Below are 21,443 nucleotides of genomic sequence, written 5' to 3'. Positions count from 1 at the left end.
GACAAGTGACTTAATTACTTATCATGCTCATCTTTCCAGACAATTTCCTGAAGCCTTAGAGGACCTGAATGAAGCCATAAAGCAGTGCCCCAACAACCGAGAGATCCAGCGGCTGCTCCAGAGGGTTGAGGAGGAGTGTCTTCAGCTAGACCAGGAGGAGCACCAGCAGCAGGACCTGGAGCTGGAGCCTCCTCCTTCCCCTCCTCCTACGCCTCCCCCAGAAGAGGAGGAGTCCCTGTCCCTGTCCTTGTCCATGCCGCTTCCCCCTCCCCCAGAGCCCCGTCTGGAGGACATGGAGCCCGTCCAGGACCTGTTTGAGGACGAGGACTACCTGGAGCAGGAGCTGGAGGCCATGTCCGTGTGCCTGCCCCCACCTGAGTCTCACACCAATCCCTCCAGCCTTCCCATCATCCAGAGCCCGCCGCTGTCCCCAACACATCCAGATCAGATCTACTTAGCTGGAGGTTCGCCCATGGGCCAGCCCTACGAATACCACCCCACCTCGTCCTCCATGTCCTCTCCAACCCGCGGGTCGTATCAGCCCACGTCGCCCTCCCTCTCCCCGACACATCAGAACTCGCACTACCGGCACAGCCCGCCTCATACCTCCCCGGTGCACCAGCAGTCCTACGGCTTCAGCCCGCCTTCTATGGGTGCTGGGGATCACCAGAGCCCACCGCCTTCCCCTTTACGTCGGGCTGCTCAGTACAGAGCCAGTCCACCAGTAGAGAGCGTTTGTCTGTACAGGTCCCAGTCCGGGTCGCCTGTGCGCTACCAGACGGAGCAGCTCCCCGGCCGACCCAAATCTCCCCTCTCTAAGATGAGCAGCCAGCGCTCGTTCCAGCTGAGCTCGCAGCCCTCTCTGTCCTCCCAGCACCACCAAGCCCAAGGCCTTCGTCTTCAGCCTTCTATAGCCCAAATAGTGCGCACAAACCAGCCCAGCAATGTGATGGGCAACAGCATTTACAGCGGCCAGATGGGCCACTCCATGGGCGGTCGCTACCAAGGAGGCTCAGTGGACGTGGAAAGCCGGTTGGTGTATCAGCCTTCCCTGGATGGACGGTCCATGCCCCAGGTCCAGGCCAGCCTCAGCTCTGGGGCCCTCTGTCAGCACGGCGGCCGAGGAGGGGTTATGGAGTCGGGCCTGTTGAAGGATGAGCTACCCCAGCGCCCCTCCTCTGCCTACCGCGCCAGCAGCGGGGGCCCGGGGGGCATCCGTTACAGCCAGACACCTCAGATAAGCCGCAGCCAGTCCGCCGCCTACTACCCAGTCTCTGAACACGTACTGGAGCGCGCCAATGCCATGCCCCCCTGCCAGCTGGGCTCTCCCGAGATCCCCCACATGGTGAGACGCCCCGTCAGTGCCAATACTACTGAGATGAAGCAGCACGTGCCCACCCCCAGGCCTCTCATCCATTCTCAGAGCGTAGGCCTTCGATTCTCCCCGTCGAGCAACAACATCTCAACTGGATCCACCTCGAATTTAGCGCCGGGTTTCAGGCCTTCGTCTTCCATTCAGCAGATGGAGATCCCCCTGCAAGCCACATATGAGCGCGCCTGTGACGACATCTCCCCCATCTCTCCTTCGCAGGGCGGCGGGGGGTTGTATCAAGGCGAGACCACCCGCTCTCGGAACACACCCTTCATGGGCATCATAGACAAGACGGCGCGGACTCAGCAGTACCTGCATCAGCCCACGCGGTCCAGGGCCATGACGTCCATGGACTCCGCCATCAGCCCCACCTCGCCTGGCCAGCTAGTCCAGCAGGGTTCCACCTACAGCCCCCCCGCCTCGCTGGGCAACATCGCCTACTACAACAAGACAAACAACGCCCAAAACGGACACCTGTTGGAAGAGGACTACTACTCCCAGACCCAGCCCCCCTCACTGGGCAAGCTGGCCAACGGCTCCCGCGGCAGTGGGGACATCCTGGAGCGGGTCAGCCAGGTGCCCACGTACCCGGACGTGAAGGTGGCGAGGACTCTTCCCGTGGCACAGGCCTACCAGGACAACATGTACCGCCAGCTCTCGCGTGACTCCCGGACCCAAGGCCCCACCTCCCCCATCAAACCAAAGAGACCATTTGTGGAGTCAAATGTGTGATGGCCTGCCTGTGATTGGTTGGTTGGACTGGGCTTGTGAGTGGGAGTGAGAGGAGATAAAATATTTAGCTCAACAGCAGATGCTGCTGCCCCCTTGTGTATGTGACATGGACGAACTCACCTTAAGGAACTCATGAGAGACAACAACACACACACACACCCACACACACACACACATACACACACACACGTAGGGTATTAGACTTTATCTTATATGAAAAACATAACTAACAGTGAGAAGTTTCATTATCATATTCTGCACACCGGTAGGAAAACAGGAGGGTCCAAAGTTCTGATCTCATTCTGAATCAAAGACCAGTGCACTTCCAAAACTTTGTGTGGCACAAAGTTCCCACAACAGGTGGGACTGTCGGAGTGAAAGTACTAATCATCAAAATCGGACTCTACTCGTGGACTCTGTATCCATCTTCTGTTCTTTCAAAGTGTGCTCTTAACCAAGGTTGCTAGTAGGCTCTATTCTATGTAATACAATATTATATGTTCAATACTGTACATTGCTCAGAAAAATACAAATGGCTCAACAACTCAGTACTTAGAGAAAAATGACAATATTTATAATTAAGTTATATATTGTACATAGAAATAAAACCAGACATAGTTTGCGTTTGAATTGTATTCTGTTAACCCTGCCTTTGTGTCCCACTGCTAGTCATATGGATGTGAGGAAAACCGATGCAGGGTGAGGAACGAGGGACAAAGACCAGCTTTGAGTGATATAATCGCCTCTATTGTGTCAAAATAAACAAGATTTTGTTGTGGTTTAATGCAAAAAAAATGCTTTTTATGCTGCAGTAAGTCCTCAATGATCTGAATTTATTTTCTGTTGTGGTTAATCTGCAGTTTATTTTTTTCGAAAGAAGGTTTTTTCTTTTTGTAAAATGTCAGAAAGTAAGAGTTTAATCTCCCAGAATCTAAGGTGACGTCTTTGGATGTCTTGTTTTTGTCCGACCAAAAGTCCAAAACCCAAAGATATTCAGTTTTCAATGACATAAAACGAGAAAAGCAGCAAATCCTCACATTTGAGAAGCTAGAACCGGAGGTCTTCTCATTTATAAAATATTCAAAATTTAATATCCCAGACTCTAAGGGGACATCTTTGGATGTCTTGTTTTTTTCAAAATCCAAAGATATTCAGCTCAAAATTATATAAAATGACATCCTCACAAATCCTCACATCAGAGACGCTAGAACCAGAGAAGCAAGTATCATTTCCCAGAGTCTAAGATGACGTCTTTGGATGTATTGTTTTGTTTGACCAACAATCCAAAACCCAAAGATATTCAGTTTACAGTGATATAAAACGAGAAAAGCAGCAAATCCTCACATTGGAAAGGTTAAAACCAGAGAAAGTTTTGCATTTTTACTTAAAAGATACTTGCTTTTTAATTTAATTTCAGTCGATTAATAGATGAAGACCTGAAAGAGGAGCTTTAAGCTGGTATTCAAACGCTTGTCTCTGAACGAAAAATCACTATCGCACGCCTATTTCTGTTGATTAAATCATTTTTGAAACCGTTTAACCTCCAGATATGTAAATTATGATTTTCTGTACTTCTTGTTAGTATCTTCACTGTATCACAGACCTCATGATATGCCTTAGTGTGACGTTAAACCAACTGTCGAGGCTGCAGTTTCACATATTGAACCAGTTTTCTGCCAGCAGACGACTTTGAATACTCGCTTAAACTTCTGCTTCTGTAAAAACAAGCAAAGCATCAGAAGTTTTGTACAAATTCATATGATTGTCCTGCAGAATCCAGACAGATTGTTGCATTAGACAAAAACAATGCATTTGTTTCAGTTTGAGTCTTTAGCTACAGGAGTTTTAACTCATCTTTGACTGGCTGATTGTTTGGAAAGTCCTGATTTTATCGAAGCTCGTCTTTGTCCCTCCTCCGCACGTAACAACGCTGTATGTTCCTAAGAGAGAGTAGAGCGTGCAGTACATATGCTAGTGATGGGTTAACATGGATAGTGCTCAGCGATTAAAAGCAAGCAAATGCATACACGACCACTGTTACAGACGTTTCTCCTTCCTCCTTTCTCCTGCATTACTTTGTGTCGTTTCTTTTTACCCACGATGCATTTTTACTCCGCCACTTCTGCACTAAAAATGCCTGTTAAGTTCTTAACTAAAGGGTGCACTTTATGTATTTTACTTACCTTGTTGTTATGATTGTTGACTTTGGAGAAAGTGTGAGGGGGCGTGTGATCAGTCAGACCTCTGACCAAGTGATACCAGACTATCATAGACACTATTATTATATGATTTACAAAGCAGTGATGAATGACAATATGAAGAGCAAACAATGTTTTTAAACTGGTGAAGATGTATAGACTTTCTAGCACAAGCTGTATATATACCGACTCAGATATTCAACGGGTTCTGTGAGTTGAGCAAGTGTGTTTCAAGAGGCCATATTTAAGTACTCCACGTCATGAAAAAAAATATCCATTACAGTCCTATAACTCTAAATTCACCAGTCTAATCCGCTGGTCTTGCACACGTCTTGAAAAAAAGTCGAATCTACTGCAAAAAAAATAAAGAGTGACTGAAGTCTCAGTAACCAGAAGCTCCATATTTGGAGTTGGGGTGATAGAGAAAGTGTAATAATGAGAAATATTCAAGTTATTTGTATATGTGGGAAAAAGTTATAGACCATTTGTCTGTAACATTTTATTTTGGTTCCTCTGCTAAAGAAATATCTAAAGAGAGACAGCTCGACTGTCTCGTGTTCATTCTCAGTTTCACCCGCTCCCAGAGAGATGCCCTACTTATCTTTACAGAAATGAAGGTATAAACTGTACGATACTTAATTTAAACAGAACTTCTAAATTGAGGATATTTGAGGGTGTATGGTTTCAAAGCTGTCTGTGTATATTAGTTTGCTGTAAATAGTCTGATGCATGTTCTATTCTTTCCACGAGCTCAAGCGGAAACATGTATAGCAGTGTTCTGACTCTGGTGTGTGTGTGACACGACGTTCGGATCAAGATAAGGAGACTGCTATCCCCCGAACTGTCCTTATCATTTTCCCTTCAGAAACTCACCAGACAAACGCGAAAAAGGTTTTTCTTTTCTTTTTTCTTTTAATGTATTTTGCTTGCTGAGCAGAGTTCTCTTGTCTGTAAATGTGAGCTTTCAGATCGCTGTGATAAAAAGTTTAATTAAAAACAATAAAAAAGAATGTGTTTTTATCTCATGATAACTGATTGTAATCTGTACAGTCAAAGCATATGTATTGGAAAAAAAAGAACATATTTATAAATGGTTACCAACTGAAACACGCCCTGCATGTCGCTCATTTGTTTTACTGATTATTAAGAATATAACATACAAATTTAATTTGTAACAAAATGATTCGGTCCAATACAACCCAGCCCATAAATACGACATTTGTAAAGACGTTAATGATTATGGTGGGTGCACCGGTTTGACCTAAAGATGGTACTTTTCCCCTGAAATGGTTGATCTGAGTTTTTTTTTAAAATATATATATATATATTAGAATGATTTGTTGTGCAATTTTAAAGGGCAAATCCACCCATTTTATACAGTGGGGTCTAAAATCTGAGACCACTCGTCAAGATATACTTCTATTTTGCTTTTGTTTTTACTGTCATACTATTTTGTTCGTTAACAGTTTGAGGGAAAAGTTGAATCTTTTAAAATGTACATGAATATCATAATATCTTCTCTATTTAGAGGTTATGTTTTTGTTGTGTCCATTTGTTTGTTGGTTGGTTTGTCAGCAGGATTACACAAAAACACCCGACTGGATTTCCATGAAACTGGGATGGAGGATGGGTCTCTGCCTCGAGTGGACCCCATCAATATTTGGTGCAGATCCAGATAACGAGACGGAGCCAGGATTTCTTTTTTCTCTTGTTCCTTAACATAGCGAGATCGGCTGGTGTGATAGATTTCTCAGGAAATAATGTTTGGATCATGATGAGAAACAAATCAGGCATATTTAGGTGGCTGGTAATTACGAGTGAATACAATTTGTTGCAGATCTCGTGGATTTAAGTATTTTTTATTTGATATGGGATTAGACTTGATTGTATTAAAGGGGACTGTTTCATTTTTGGGTGAACTTACCCTTTAAAGTACCTTCTTGGTAATACTGCTGCACAGTGGATAAAAACCTGTATAAAGCATTTTGTGGCTACAGACGGAGCTCGAGTGACGTCAGGTGTGGAGTTTGAAAGATTACCAGACCTGCAGTATGTAGCCCGCTCCCAGGGGCTACATTAGCCGCTGATAGCATAGCACACCCGAATCTCCAAACTGAACTGTTTATGGGTGGGTTGCATTGTGGGTAATGTAGGCACAAGGTTTTGACAAGTAATAAGAATAAAAAAAGATTTATTTTTTTTACTGTCTAACTGTCATACAGTGTTACAGGAGAGCAATGTTAAAGGTCCAGCACGGAGGATCTAGTGGCAGAAATTAAATAGAAGAATTATTAGTGTATAATCTGAAACTAAGAATGGTTTTAGTTATCTTAAGAGTGAGCCTTTTATATCTAGTCCACGGTGCAACCACGCCAGTAGATGCCACCAAATCCTACAAGCTGGACCTTTAAATCAGTGGCATACTCTACATAATGTAAACAAAAAGTAAAGATTGTAATGTAAACAAAAGTAAAGTTCTTACACACCAGAGAGTCGTAATGATACGTACAGAGGATCAAAAACTCGACAGTGTAAATAAAAACGAAAAACAGCCACTTATGAACAATGTTTTAGTCCTCAAGACTTCTTAAATAAACCTTGTGACTAAAGTGAGCACAAAACACTGAGATGGTTTCCCACAACCTTTTCTTGGGTAACATTCATAAAGCTTGACCCTGACCCGTCTTTGATGCGCTATACCTCAAAACCTCCTCAACAGTTACAGTCAACATATAGCAAAAATACTGTCATATTTACAACACTTACTTTAATGACATATATATAATTTTACAGCAGATGTTAAGTAAATTAAAAAATCTGCTACATTTCCCAGATCCCTGTTCCCATATAGAAAACAATCACTAACTGAAGACCCGTGCCAGTGGAGCTGTAAGTGAAGAAAAATCAAGATGGAGTGACTAAATACAGCCTTCACCCACAGGAGTACCTATGAAATGCATTAAACAGACACTTCAAGTGTTTGGAGAAACTGTTCTTTAGAGGTGTGGAAGACATCTCTAACAGTACCAACAGATTCTAGTCCTTCTTCCTTTTGTTTGTGAAAAGATGGACCAGTCCAGGCACAAGCACCATGACAATCTGAGGCACTATGATGAACTTGACAAAGAACAGCCCGTAGAAGAGGCCTTGTGGTTTGATCGGGAGCGGCAGGCGATTGACGTGGTACAGTCCCATGGATGAAATGGCCAGAGACAAAGCCCGTGGCGCCCAAGGCAGAGAATATCCGCCAGGCTTCCAGTACTGGGCGAGCCCCAAACCCAGAAGGGCCCCGCAGTCTCGGGTCAGAGAGGAGAACGGGGCTGTATCCAAACGAATCCACTCCGGACGGCTGCACCATTTCTTGGCCAAAGCAATAGACCTGTTAGATAGATAGATATGTTATCACGCACTGAACAGACTCATCAAATTACACATAAATATAATAAAATATCTCACCAGGAGAGATCGATTCCCAGCCACTGCAGTCCAGTGTGCAATATCAGAGTACCGAGCAGCAGACCGATGCTGAAGCAGAAGAAGAACAGCAGGGGGCGACCTTCTGGGACTCTGCGGCTCAGAACGATCCCCAGAATGAAACCTGACGAGAACAATTCAGTTTAAATTTGCTTTGAAAAAACATACTACTCTCTTCAACCTCTGTGTTAACAAAATACAGAAAATAAATGCAATGAAATGAGACAATATATGTTTTTTCCTCTGTCAAAGATGTTTTCACACATTTTACAATGTCTTTAACACCTCTGAGTGTTTTTATACTAGAGTGAGAACTGCTGAAAATCAGTGAGACAGAAGTTTGATGGTAATTTTGAATTTATATGATTTTTGCATCACGATGAATAAACACTTAAGAGCTGCAACGATTAATCAATTAGTTGTCAGCTATTAAATTAATAGCCAACTATTTTGTTAAAGGACATCGATTTAAGTACTTTTTACTTTTATCAAAAACAGCCAAAATTCTCTGATTCAACCTTCTTAAATGTGAATAATTTCTGGTTTCTTTACTTCTCTGTGTCATTAAAATGAATATTTTGATATTTGAGGACGTCATCTCCGGCTTTGGGGAACACTGATCAACACTTCTCTGCATTTTCTGACATTTTATAAACCAACAACTAATCGATTAATCGAGAAAATCGACAATGAAAATAATCATTAGTTGCAGCCTTAGTTAAATTTATACATACTGCATGTTGATACCCACATGTTTCAGCTTGTGCATGAAACTGTATTCAGACCTGTAATGGAGCCGGCGACGACCTGGTGAGGGAAGTGGGCGAGGATGAAGATCCTGGAGACTCCAACTGCAACCAGCATCGCCAGGTAGAGCAGGTAGGGTACAGCTGATATCACCAAGCTGGAGGTGCAGAGAAAGAGACGCTCTGATATACTTAAATTTCTTCATCTGTGTATTTTTAAAGCCAAAACAGCAAAACAAGTGTTTATTTTAAATACCTGCGAGTACGTGAGTACAGATATGAACCCAGTGAGGACACCACCACCCACCAGACTGCTGCCGTCACCATCGCATGTCCCGACGGGCTGCCTGGAGACCGACGGCAGCGTTAGACCTCTGACTGTGCAATCAATTAATACACCATCTATGACTCATGCATGCTGTGCTTTTCTTTGAGTACGTCTCACCTGGGCCGGTCTCACAGGTGGAGGAAAACTGGTGAACTTTGGGTTGATTGTTGACAAACAGACCTGATTCACCGATCCACCAGAAAGGTCTTTCTCCAAACAGCATCCTGGGAAAAAAATGAATTCACAAAACATTACATTTATAGTTTTAACTTGATCATTTTAACCTCCTCTATCCACTTTAGACTACTGACAATAAGACTTATGGTTTGATGTGTGTGCAGATAATCTGTTGAATATTGTTTTAACAATGCTTAACACATTAATTATAAATACATTGTAAATAACTATAAATGTTATTCTTATAATGCTGTTTTTTTTTTTACTTTATTTATATAGCACATTTCAAAACATTTTTACAAAGTGCTTTACAAGCAAGAAAACATTTAAAAGATATTAAAAGAAGGCAGAGTACCACAGTATCTGTATATAAAAGAATAGAAAGAGAAAGGTAAAAGGAGAATAGCAAAATTGTATAAAATAATTGAATTAATTTTCACTATAACAATGTTTTTATATAAAAATAAGTTGTGATAAGTTATCAGTGTTATCAATTTTCCTTTCTGACCACTCTTTTCTCTTTCTTATGTATGTTTCTTGATATATCGATGGGAAAATGTCACTACTAATTTATAATCTGTACTGGTGTATAAAAGGTTCCGCCGCTTGCTGTTTCACCCCGGACAGTGGACGCGGGTGCACTGCACTTGATGATGCCGGAAGCTGCGACGTCAACACATGAATGTTTGCGTCAACAGAACAAAACCCCAAAAATTGCTTTAACGTGATGGTTACGAATAAAAAATGAAAAAGAAAACACGGCAGCTGTCCTTGTATCTACCTGTTATTGACTGATTTAAATGAAAGCACGTTTAGCTTCATGCTAACACGTCAGAGTTAACAGAAGGAGTGCCGTTAAGAGCAACACAGCTAAACAATGTCAGTGCCTCTTTTAAGCCTTACCATTTAAACACCAAGTTAAGCCACTCCGATATAGCTGCTACCCACAGCACCGACACTCCGGCTCGTTTGCTGATGAAATATGTGAAAGGAAAGACGAGCAGGAAGGCTGCTTTAGGATCCCCAATATGAGTGACTACCAGCCACATTTTCTCTTGACTCATCGTCCTCTGCTGCAGACTTTCCGCCATCCAGACGCCTTGAGTGTACATGGCCTCCATTGCTGTGCCCTCTTTTTTAAACCATGCAACGTGATGAAGGTTATCAAAATGAAATCCTGATTATTTTGTAAGCTTCTTCGGGGAGGAAGTGCTGAAGCAACGCGTGCAGTACCGCCACGCGGCCGGCAGGGGGAGCTCTTCGGCCTGAAAGCGGTAGAGAAGGAGACAAAGCCACAACTTTCTTCTTCGATGGATTAAATGTGCTCATATTTAATTTAAAGTTCAAACGTTTTACATGAGATTCGATGACATGACGTCACCTTAAGTTGATTTAATTGTTAAATACAAGTTATAGTATCGTGATAAATGACCACGGCGCGACGTACGTTGACACGCCCAGGCTTCGTCTCCATACGACATCGCGTAGCTTTACGTAAGGCAGGCGCTCCGGTTTCCTGGCGGAGAAGATGGCGGCTCCTGGACCGGGGGAGTATTTCAGCGTCGGGAGCCATGTCTCTTGCCTCACCTGCTTGGGCCAACGTCTGCAAGGAGAAGTGGTCGCCTTCGACTACCAGTCTAAGATGTTGACTTTGAGTATCCTTTGTTTATTTCGAGCTGCGGTCGGCTTGCTGGCCTGCCTGGCTGCAAGGGCCTGTAGGGTAACCGAAAATATGTCAAATAGTGATCCGCGCAGGCGTAATTGGTGCTGGCTGAGTAACATATCTTTGTCCGTTTTAAATATTTTAATTTGCGAGTTAGCTGCCCATCCATTTCTTATCTGTTGAGGACCCATTTGGTGTTACCGGGTCATTTCTCGGCTTCACGATATCTGCTCGGAAGTGCATGTGTTTTGAATCCACTCATTGTATTGCCAGACCTCAACCTGGCAACGGATCCTAGTAAGGCATCATGGCTGTGTGCTCTCAACAGGCACAAACCGATGCTAGTTAGCGAGCTAACTGACATTTATCTCACGCCGCGCCGGCTCGTGTGCACACATTTACCTCGCATAGTTTGTGATGGCATTTGATGGAGACGCTAACTGCTGTTTGAAGCAGCTAGCGATGAATGGACACGGAGTACCCTTCCACGCTACATTCAAGTTGCTGCTAGCTAGCGGCTAGCATGCTAAGTTTCGGTCAACCCCACACTGCCGCTGCTAGCTCAATTAACGGTATTAGCATTCCCGAGCTTCTCAGCTGGGCTTTCTTACAATACCTCACCCGATTCTGGTGATATCGTAATTTTTAGGTGATTAATTCGGACGATTGTGCCAAATTTGTGTCTCATTTCTACACGATTTGGATGCTAAAGGCATCATGGGTTCAGCACAGCCAACGTTAGCTTGCTGGTGGACCGATGGTCTACACCCATTCATGGGTGTGCTTACGACTATTACCATTATTTAGATTTAGGTGGCATGCTCGGTCACCTCATGACTTTCAGTCACCTCAGTCGGAAGATGTAGTTGACGTCAACGTGACCAAGCTGTGGGCAGATAAATGAATGAAGTTAACACAGTGTGGCGGTTTGACACTTGGCATTACAGGCCTTGAACGCTAAATTTGTTTCGTTTTGACACTGAACTACCCTCCAAGATAAACTGAACCAGCACCGCGGTCATATTCGTGTTTTGTAATGCCATCTGAGTCAGGCAGTGTGCTGGAATGGAAAAGCCTGGTAATTTACAAGAAGCTTTCTTTTACAGGCCTCATATTCAGTCTAATGATTTACACCCACGACAATCAGAGCAATTTCTAGGCTTTAAGTCAGAGCAGGTCACTTGTACCACTTGGGTCAAACTTTTAAGGTCATCCTGTCACTGGCATAACAGGTCAAATCCCGTCCTAGCTTGTGTCTAATGTTTTTTTGGAACAATGGGCCCAAAACTTGCCACAAACGTGTCACTAATTGGTCTAAAATATGTGGGGGAAAACCTGTTTTGTGTCACAAGTCTGACAAGCTCTGCTTGTATTACCGACAGGAAAAGTGGGATCGATGCCTCGAGGCCCTGGTCTGTCAGTGTTTCTGAGGAACAGATTTATGTTGAGATAAATGTGCATACGTTTCGGTTTGTAAGTCTAAAATTTGTAAGTTTGTAAGTCTAAAATTTTGCTGAATTTCTCTCAAAATGTACAGGGAAACGGGGAAGGATTTAATTTGGCTCCAAACCAGTGTGATTAAAAAATGAGGGGCCAGAGATTAAGTTCATTTTATTGATCAGGCATTTCATAAAATAAGTAAATCCGCCTCTAGGTGATCAACTCAAGAGACAATTAATTTGAGGACTTCTCACCCAAAATCCCAGAAACTGAACACTTGCTTTGCTGATGTAATTTTTCCTCATAAGCTGCACATCATTTTACTCATCTCTAACAATCGTTCATTCATTCATCCATGATTACTGTAGGTGGCAGCACTGCCTACGGTAGCCACATGCTGTAACTGGCACCACCTCTCTCTGTCAGTGCTAGTCAGACAGTGCTCTCTCTATCATAAGCCTCTCTGTTCAGTCTCTGATGCATTTCCATGAAGTTGTTTGCCTTGACTAAAGTTCCTTCGAAGAATGTGCTTCCTCCAGCGGTAAGCCAAACCTCAACGACGTCATCCTGATCAACTTAGCCTATGTTTCTGATGTGGACATAATTAATGACCGCACCGAGACTCCACCCCCACTAGCATCACTGAATGTTAGCAAGGTAAGTCCTGTAACTTTTGATTGATCTGGCTCTAAAATTAATCATTTCCATCATCCTCATCATCGTCAGTGCAGACACACATGTACCAGCACATGTAATGGACAAAAGAGAGATTATCCTTCATAGTGGAGGTCAACCAATATTGGATTTTTAAAGGCCAATATAAAAATTAATCACTGTCAGAAATGAACAACATGATCATCAAGCTCCATGTATTGTTCTCACAATGTTAAAGAAAGTGAGAAAAAAGATCGTGGATCTATTAATCCATCCTTTATCTGGATCTGCATCAAAGGTCACGGGATCTGTTCTGGGTTGAGATCCATCCTCCATTCAAGTTTCATGGAAAACCGTGAAGTAGTTTTTGTATAATCCTGCTGAGAAACCAACCAAATCTTTACCACTGAACATCAAACTTAATGTAATAAATAAATATGGACGCCATCAAACCATAAAACATCTAAGAGGGAGCGATTTTTCTTTTTTTCTCCATCGGCCACTATCGGAGCCAAGTTTAGCTGATTAATAGGTTGGCCTTAACTGCCGCCTTCAAATGTTAACCGTGTTTGGGAGTAAAGTCCTTATGAGCGACCCCACTTCTGGTACTCATGACTTCGTAAGGGAAGACCAAAACTAATGGTGTATCCACGAGCCCCTTTGTCAACATTAAACTTTTAAAAAATGATGAAGTTTGTTGGTTTTTCCTCCAACAGCCGGCAAAGTGGCGGTTGATTTGTCACCTCAGTATTCTGTTATAATAAGTTTATACAGTTTAATGTATATCCTTCAAATTTGGGCAAAATTAAGCTGCATTTTTGAGGATACAGAGAAGTGGTACCAGCCTTTTCAGCTTATTATGATGCATTCGGACTAGAAATGCAGACCGCTGAAGATCCAGTCCCTGAATTGAGACACAGCAGAACCCTAATGTTTGTTGATGTATCTTATAATTTGCTAAAACAAATCACGTGTGTGTAAATTAAACCCTGTCCTGTAGCTGGTGTCCAGTTCAAAGCTGTCAAAGTAAAAAAATGTGTTTGATGTTAATGTCTTTTTGTTCTCCACAGCTTGCCAATCGAGCACGGACAGAAAAGGAGGACAAGCTGTCCCAAGCCTATGCAATCAGTGCTGGGGTTTCTGTGGAGGGCCAACAGCTATTCCAGACCATTCACAAAACGTAAGAACTTTGTTTCATTGTAGAGTCGAAATGATGCTGATCATCAAATATTTTATGCCACCTTCTGCTGGGTTGCTTTAACCTTGAAGGTTAACAAGCCAATCCAAGACTGCCCTTTTTTAAAGTCTACCTGAACCAGACACACATAAATTTAATGTCAGTGACCCAGTCTGAAATGAAACCGGAGGCAGTCGGGACAAGTTTATGAATCCAAAATGTGGTCGAATTAAACAGACTCAAATAGACAGAGCAGCAACACTGGCAGCAGCAGGATGAGGCCGCGGTCACAACGAGCAGCAATACATGTAATTTTTCTTTCACTTCAGTTTAAAAGTCACCTCTTAGTCCTTCAGTGATCATGACTGCAGCATGTGATTTAGAGCTAATGGTGAGTCCTGTGGCAGTAGAGCGCGACCCGACCCCATTAGACTGAAAATATGAACATGTGCTTGTCTCAGGTTTGGAGTCGGGTCTTAGTTACAAAGAACTGAGATTTTATTAGTGAGTAAGAACAAGCATGTCCGCAGAAACGGCGCTCTTAACCTTGATGGTTGCTCCGTAAATCCACCAAGGAAGTCCTATTTAACATACAATCTAATAAACGCTAAAATTGTTCATTACCCTGTCGGGATGTGGCTGGCTGGAGCTGACTCCAGACCAGTTTAAATAGAGGTGTAAAGATAGAAAAGCACAATTCAAATCAAACTCAAAGGATCTCGCAGTCAAAAAACAGCTTATTTTCATTTTCATTTTTGGATCTTGAGGCAACAAAACATGAAGTAACTTCCTTCATGTCTCCTGTTTCTGTCTGAAAAAGGTTAAACTTTCTGCCAGAGACGCGTGTTTCCCTGTTACGTGTTTGATGGCACCAGATTTTAGTCTCAGATATCTGATTGGACCTGTTTTTGCCCCGATCACACTGTAGTTGGACACCTGTAAGAGTGTTAAAAAATAGTTTAAAGTTTAAAAATTAACCTAGTTTCTTTTTAAGTGATCATAATCTTTCATTTACTTGCACAGTTTTTCTGTATAACCAGTCAGTCTTTGTGTTCCAAGTCTCTAAAATTTGCAGATGATTGAACAAAACCAAATAATTCAGAAACCAACATTAAATTCATTGCTACTCTTTTGTTTCCAGTGAATATGAAACTGTTCCATCATTAGCTCGAGTTTCACTTTTACACACCGGACATGTTTATATCCTGATCTTCTTTTCTATTTGTCTGTGCAGGATGTTTGACGTATAAATAGTCATGTTCAGACAGATACTCGGTTCAGACAGTCGCCAGTCATACTGAAAATAAATTGACATGGAAGAAAAACCAGTATGACAGTCTGGTGTCAAATCATTTTGCTCATGTTACATTGTTTGCCTCGCAAACAAAACGCTTTCAGCCACAGACGAGATGATGTTTCCTTTTTTCTCTTTTTGCAGCATCAAAGACTGTAAATGGCAGGAGAAGAACATTATTGTGATGGACGACGTCGTAATCTCACCGCCTTACCAGGTTGAGAACTGCAAAGGCAAAGAGGGAAGCGCTTTAAGTCATGTACGCAAAATAGTAAGTATGATTTTATATTTATACTATATTTCACCAACAGTACACGGCGTCAGGGCTCCAACTAAATCATTTTCATTATGGTTTATTTTTCCTTTATTGTTTATAAATGCTCATTAAAGCTGCTCAGAGCCAAAGGTAGAATCTGCAAATTGCCTTATCCTGTATCTAATTGGACACATCCTATTTTCTTCTCTGATAATACTATATGTCAAACAACATATTCACGTCGAAAGCAGGAGTTAGCAGTTAGCAGCTGATGAGCAGTAGAGTCCTGCGGTGTAAAGACGCTAACTGCTAAACACACAGCAGGACTGAGAGTTTCTGTCCAGAGGAATGTAAAGCAGTTTAATGTGACAACATGTACTTCAGCTGAGTACAAAAATACTTTGAATACTGATATTCAACTAAAAACAGAAGAAACATTTAGATTTTGAGATGGTTTACATTCACTTTGGGACAGTTAGTTTGGAGCCTGGTTGACATGTGAGCTTTTTTTTAAAGCCCCGACATTCATTGTCAAGCAACAAAGATGTTTCCACTTGTGTTGCCCGATTAAAAGATTTTATCCAGGACCGTCTGTGTGTGTTTCCCTCGCCTTCTGTCTTTTAAAGCACCTGTTAGAGTAACGTAGCTTACACCGTTTACAACGGAGCGTTGTTCTCACTCCATTTCAGTTCTGCACAGATCGATCACTGTGTATTTCACACAACTTGTGGTGGCTAAAAGCACGTTAATGTACCTGCCAGCACCACACAAGTTAATCTGAATCCAGTCACACAAGGTAACTGAACAAACCTGTATGAGTGTGCTGGAGCTGTAACAGTATGACGTTAGGCTTTGTCCACATGTAAGTAGAGATTTTCACTTTCAAAGGTGCAAATTAACAAAAAAACTTTGCACAGGAAACAACAAGTTTACAACTTCGTGTTTTTTATGGTTTAGAGTCGTTTTATTTAAATAGAATAAGCTGAATAAGCTCAAGATGTTCTTCTCTGGTGTTTGACATATTGTTAAAACAGACTTTATTGCCACCTCCTGGCCCGGCATGCTTGTTCAAGCATTTAGAAACATTTTTACTTCTCACCTCCACATGCCCACCTACATAAATACATAACTGTTTGTGCTTTCAGAGTTGGTTGTTCATTAATGTTTCTTCGTTCTTGCAGGTTGAGAAACATTTTAGAGACGTGGAAAGTCAGAAGTCCATGCAACGTTCACAAGCACAGCAAACACAGAAGGACTCCACTTTATCTTCTTGAGTTGGCAGTGCGGGTCGGCCGGGGGAAGGCGACGCGGGTGGTTTTGTTTCCCACTGCCAGACTACGTCGGCATTTCGTTGTCGTCAGTCTGAGACCACAAGGAGGAGCGCTGAGGGCCCTGGATCCAGAAGTCAAAATACCATTAAATGAAAAAAGACAAAAAAGAAAGAGGAAAGATTAAATCTTAAATTAGACTTTATAAAGAATAATTTAAACATGAACCATAAAACAACCATAGTTTCCTTAACTAACTCGTCTCATTCTGCCCCCACTCCTCCCCCCTGTCCCTGAAACCTTTTTCTTTTTCCGCCCTCCTTCCTTTGCCTTCAGTTCCATTTCAAAAAAGAGAAAACTAGAGCAGTCAGAAAGGCTTGTTAGCTTTATTTTCTGTCATTGTTTCCTTTTTTGCTGTATCCATGTTCTACTGTCTGTATTTTCTGTATTTTAAACAAAATGTGACTTGAAATGCCACACTTTAAAGGACATTTTCTAAAATAAAAGTAACAAAAATTCTGACTGTAATACTGTAATTTTCAACAACTTTTTGAAGAGCTCATGATGAATGACTTTGTGCCGTCACTTTCTTGGTTTTGACCCTGAGATAACAGGACTGACTTGAAGTATGTTTGAACCGTGGGACGTGTTTAAGGGTAAAACACAAAGCGTACACGTTTGTGGTTTTACTTGAGGACTCGACGTGATCATCAGTCGTCCTCAGCTGTCCTCAGGGTGACGGACTAGGCTGCCTCTTTGTTTGTCGCAGGTTGTTTTTGGACAGCGCTGAGGTTTCTTTTCAGGGTTGTTGGACAGTCTGATTGTGAAGCGTCTGTGTAACTACAGGGAACTGAAGCCATCTCTGTTTCAAATGAATTATTTAAAGCTTCTGGTCTCTCTAAAGCTGCCTGATGGCTTTTTTTACTGCTCTCCTCTGGATGATAAAGAGCACTTAGCGGAAAGTCAGTGTGGGCTGCAACCAACAATTATTGATTAATCTGCTGATTTATTTCACAATTCTGTCTGTAAAATGTAGAAAAATACTCATCGGAGCTGAAAGACTTCAAATTAAGACTCCACATTTACTATCATTCATGAATCGCAAATAATCCCCACGTTTAAGAAGCTTGAACCAGAAAATATTTGACATTTCTGCTTGGAAAAATTAATTAAAATAGTTAAAGTAGTCTAATTTTCTTTTGATCAACTTATTAAACTACAGAGTTTACAAAGCTGATGTAGTTTTACCTGTTGAGATGCAGCCAAAGTTCAGGTAGGCTGTGGAAGTTTGATGATCAATTAAAGTACATTTACTCTGTGCTTGAGTACAATTATGAGGTACTTGTACTTGAGTGTTTCCATTTTCTGTTATTTTATTCTTCCACTCCACCACATTTTAGAGGCAAGTAGTTACTAGTTACTTTGAAAAAATAAATAAAACATGAATCCATTAATCACAAAAATGCTGAGTGATCAAATAATCGACCCCTGGTACAGCGTATACATATACATGTAGTGTTGATATATGTATACTGTGTACTTTTATTCCTTAAGTACATTTATTGCCAAAAACAACTTGTCATATTTAAGTCCAGTTAATATCAGATACTTTTACTCAAATACTTTTAGTATTGGTGACTTTCACTTTTACCAAATATTCTAACATGATATCTTTACTTTTACTCAAGTATGACTTTTGGGTACTTAATACAACACTATATAAAAAATGTAGGTCAGCAAGTAACATTGATTTTCATTACTGATTCTGTTTTCTCTGTAAAATGTCAGAAAATAGTTGACTGAATCAGATAAATCGTGCAAAATATTCAGTTTATTGTCATGAAGGACAGAAATCATGTAATATTCATCACTTTTGAGAAGCTTTCACCAGAAAAAGCATCTTGTTTTTTGTTCTACTGGTTTCATTTAGATTCTCAGACTTAATTTTGATGTGATTTCTCATTAAAAACAGTTTGATCTTTTCACATAATTGGTAACAACCTGATTCCCATTCATTCATTCATATGTTTTGATGTAGAAGCACTGAGATAAAGTGACTCCTCTCATGTATGTAACCACAGCAGCAGATGTAAATCCTTAATTCAGGAAGGAGTCCAAAACAGACCAGGTTCGCTTCCCTGATATGGTTATGTTCAGTGATTATCTGTTTAAGCCCATAATCCCTCTCTAATCAGGAATATTCAATGTCCGCTCACAGAGAATTTACTGAAATGACATTAATATCATAACAGTGAAACGGCTTCTTTAGGATCTGCACTGAGGGGAACATACAGTAGGAGAACATACAGTAGGAGAACATACAGGAGGAGAACATACAGGACAGGAGGGGAACATACAGGAGGAGAACATACAGGAGGAGAACATACAGGACAGGAGGGGAACATACAGGAGGAGAACATACAGGAGGGAAACATGACTGTGAGCACTGTGGGTGATGAGCTCTGAACTAAAGATGCTGGTCAGCAGCTGTACGATGCTCTGTGTGATGATGGTTCTGCTCCTGAACCCGGCGTCATGCTTCAAGTTGTGTCCCAGCTTCTGCCTCTGCTACGAGTCCTCTGACCTGGTGGACTGCCGGTCTCGAGGTCTGGTCCGGGTCCCTCTCAGCGTCCCTCACGGCACCTGGCTGATGGACCTGACCGGGAACAAGCTGACGGAGGTCCGCACCAGATCCTTCATGGGGCTGTGGACGCTCAAGATCCTGCTGATGTCCAACAACAGCATCCAGAATCTGCAGCCACAGGTACCAAAAAATCTCTTTTATTGTTTGTTTTTATTTTCAGATCCATTAATGCAATAATACTCAGTTACATATAAAACTTCTGAGAGTATTCGGAGATAAATGTATTCAACAAATGATAAAGTAAAAGTAAAAGTACTCATGCAGGAAAAAACAACCTGCAAAGAAAGAAACAACAAAACAACAGTTGCAGCTTATGGATGTGGAACTAATTTTATTAATTATGATAAAAGTGTTTATATTGGTAGTTTAATAGATGCACTATATTTATATTTAAAGTTGTGACTGAATTAATCTTTCTGTAAAACGTAAAAGTACAAGGAACTAGTAAGTACTTTTTGGGATTTATCGATTTAACGTTAAGTCAATAAAAAGTCAGAAAATAAAAATCTGTGTCCAAAACCAAAGATTTCAGTTTACAAAATAATAAAACCAGTTTTAGAAGAAGTGTCAGATCCTAAAGACAGTAAAAGTAATAACACCACACTGAAAATACTCAATGTCCTTTATTGAGTCACTGTTTCTGATACATGATTTCAGATCTGCTGGTCACACTGATCATTTCTGTCCTGTCCAGTCTCTGTCCTCGCTGCAGTTCCTGGAGAGGTTGGACTTGAGCTTTAACCGGCTGCGTTGGCTCCCCGAGGACTTCTCTCAGGGTCTGTCCTCCCTCCAGGAGCTCCGGCTGGACCACAACCTGCTGCAGCACCTGGACTCCGCTTCACTGGCTGATTTTGAGAACCTGAGGAAGCTGGAGCTCAGCTACAACCGCATCCGGACGATGGATGTCAGGGCTTTGGGCAGCCTGTCTCGACTGCGCCTCCTCAACCTGGAGGGGAACAGGCTGGATGTGCTGAAAGAAGGCCTGCTGAGCAGACAGCAGAGCCTGGAGGTGCTGCTGCTCGGCCACAACAACATCTCAGTGATCCAGACTGAAGCTCTGGCTCCTCTAAGGAGTCTGACTCTGCTCGGTCTCCAGGCAAACCAGCTGCAGCACATCAAGTTCAAGACCTTCCTGAAGCTCCGGACCACCACCACACACCTCCAGATGTCCTCCAACCCCTGGACCTGTGACTGTGAGCTGCAGCGCGTCTTTGGGAAGATCCACCAGGTTCGACATCTGCGAGTGTACGACTACGAGGACATCATCTGCAGTGCTCCTGCTCAGCTAGCTGGGAGCTCCCTGGCATCCCTGGACAGTCACCTGTGTCTGGCTGAGACGGCGTCAGTGCTCGTCATCAGCATCACCGTGACGATCGCTGTGATTGGTGCTGTGGTCAAAGCCGAGAAAAACCGCAAGAGCAAACAAGTTGCAAGTGAGGCAGAGAAAGAAGAAAGCTCCTGAACACAGACGAAGATGGTGACTTGTTTTAAAATGTGACATAATATGGCTGCACACAGCTCATGTCAAGTCTCCTGAAGCCCAGAGATCCCAGATTGAATTGAAAAGACGTTACTGACACTGACAGCAAGATTCTGGATTAAAATGGGTGTAAACAAAATCCATTCAAAACTATCAGTTAACCAGACACGATGTTTGATACGATGGTTCCATTGAGTTTTTCCATCTGTGACATCATGTGGTTTTTTTCCAGAGAAAAATAAATCGTGTGAAAAAACAAAACACATTTTTGTTCTCAAAAAAATCTTTTTGTTCTCAATTTTTTTTTTGGTTTCTCAAAAAAAGAATCAAATTTTTGTTCTCAAAAAAAAAATCTAATTTTTGTTCTCAAAAAAAAAAATCTAATTTTTGTTCTCAAAAAAAAAAATCAAATTTTTGTTCTAAAAAAAACAACTAATTTTTGTTCTAAAAAAATCTTGTTCTCAAAGAAAAATCTTTTTGTTTCTCAAAAAAAATCTAATTTTTGTTCTAAAAAAAAAAAAAAAAATCTAATTTTTGTTC

The 21,443-nt window shown here is 41.9% G+C and overlaps 4 protein-coding genes across 14 annotated transcripts in view; 3 read left to right on the top strand and 1 right to left on the bottom strand.

Annotated features, from left to right (window-relative positions):
* The window catches only part of tanc2b (tetratricopeptide repeat, ankyrin repeat and coiled-coil containing 2b), a gene marked incomplete at its 5' end in the record, with an annotated part of 160,030 nt that extends 154,708 nt beyond the window's left edge, over nt 1-5,322 (top strand). For all 11 annotated transcript variants that reach the window (XM_084341343.1, XM_084341341.1, XM_084341345.1 and 8 more), the window contains one exon: nt 40-5,322. In XM_084341343.1, coding sequence (XP_084197469.1) covers nt 40-2,104 — 2,065 coding nt within the window. In that variant the 3' untranslated portion in view covers nt 2,105-5,322. The remainder of the gene's footprint in view (nt 1-39) is intronic.
* A 1,154-nt stretch (nt 5,323-6,476) lies between these two features.
* g6pc3 (glucose-6-phosphatase catalytic subunit 3) lies at nt 6,477-10,384 on the bottom strand. The gene is made up of 6 exons (XM_084341381.1): nt 9,931-10,384; nt 8,968-9,074; nt 8,779-8,869; nt 8,562-8,680; nt 7,759-7,900; nt 6,477-7,681 (listed from the first exon to the last, which is right to left on the bottom strand). Exons 1-6 carry the CDS (start codon nt 10,146-10,148, stop codon nt 7,339-7,341), a joined length of 1,020 nt encoding a protein of 339 aa, XP_084197507.1. The 5' UTR covers nt 10,149-10,384; the 3' UTR covers nt 6,477-7,338.
* Nucleotides 10,385-10,480: 96 nt separating this feature from the next.
* Nucleotides 10,481-17,298, top strand: lsm12b (LSM12 homolog b). The gene is made up of 5 exons (XM_084341382.1): nt 10,481-10,682; nt 12,654-12,787; nt 13,855-13,964; nt 15,400-15,526; nt 16,693-17,298. The coding sequence occupies exons 1-5, from the start codon at nt 10,556-10,558 to the stop codon at nt 16,783-16,785; spliced, it is 591 nt and encodes a 196-aa protein (XP_084197508.1). The 5' UTR covers nt 10,481-10,555; the 3' UTR covers nt 16,786-17,298.
* A 1,880-nt stretch (nt 17,299-19,178) lies between these two features.
* LOC311250443 (uncharacterized protein) lies at nt 19,179-21,099 on the top strand. The gene is made up of 2 exons (XM_084342139.1): nt 19,179-19,543; nt 20,118-21,099. Exons 1-2 carry the CDS (start codon nt 19,235-19,237, stop codon nt 20,883-20,885), a joined length of 1,077 nt encoding a protein of 358 aa, XP_084198265.1. The 5' UTR covers nt 19,179-19,234; the 3' UTR covers nt 20,886-21,099.
* Nucleotides 21,100-21,443: the final 344 nt, after the last annotated feature.

Source organism: Pagrus pagrus, assembly GCF_965226575.1.
Source record: "Pagrus pagrus genome assembly, chromosome: 21".
Taxonomy (NCBI): Eukaryota; Metazoa; Chordata; class Actinopteri; order Spariformes; family Sparidae; genus Pagrus; species Pagrus pagrus.
The sequence above is the reverse complement of the archived record's forward strand: the minus strand, read 5'-3'. Positions and strand labels throughout refer to the sequence as shown.

Excerpts from the sequence above, each read along its gene's own strand:
- g6pc3 (XM_084341381.1), bottom strand. The coding sequence starts at position 10,148 with ATGGAGGCCATGTACACTCAAGGCGTCTGGATGGCGGAAAGTCTGCAG. Across the intron at positions 8,681-8,778 it reads CTGTACTCACGTACTCGCAG|CTTGGTGATATCAGCTGTAC; the intron begins GTATTTAAAATA and ends CTGCACCTCCAG. Across the intron at positions 7,901-8,561 it reads CGTCGCCGGCTCCATTACAG|GTTTCATTCTGGGGATCGTT; the intron begins GTCTGAATACAG and ends TGTTCTCGTCAG.
- lsm12b (XM_084341382.1), top strand. The coding sequence starts at position 10,556 with ATGGCGGCTCCTGGACCGGGGGAGTATTTCAGCGTCGGGAGCCATGTC. Across the intron at positions 12,788-13,854 it reads CATCACTGAATGTTAGCAAG|CTTGCCAATCGAGCACGGAC; the intron begins GTAAGTCCTGTA and ends TGTTCTCCACAG. Across the intron at positions 15,527-16,692 it reads TAAGTCATGTACGCAAAATA|GTTGAGAAACATTTTAGAGA; the intron begins GTAAGTATGATT and ends TCGTTCTTGCAG.
- LOC311250443 (XM_084342139.1), top strand. The coding sequence starts at position 19,235 with ATGAGCTCTGAACTAAAGATGCTGGTCAGCAGCTGTACGATGCTCTGT. Across the intron at positions 19,544-20,117 it reads TCCAGAATCTGCAGCCACAG|TCTCTGTCCTCGCTGCAGTT; the intron begins GTACCAAAAAAT and ends TGTCCTGTCCAG.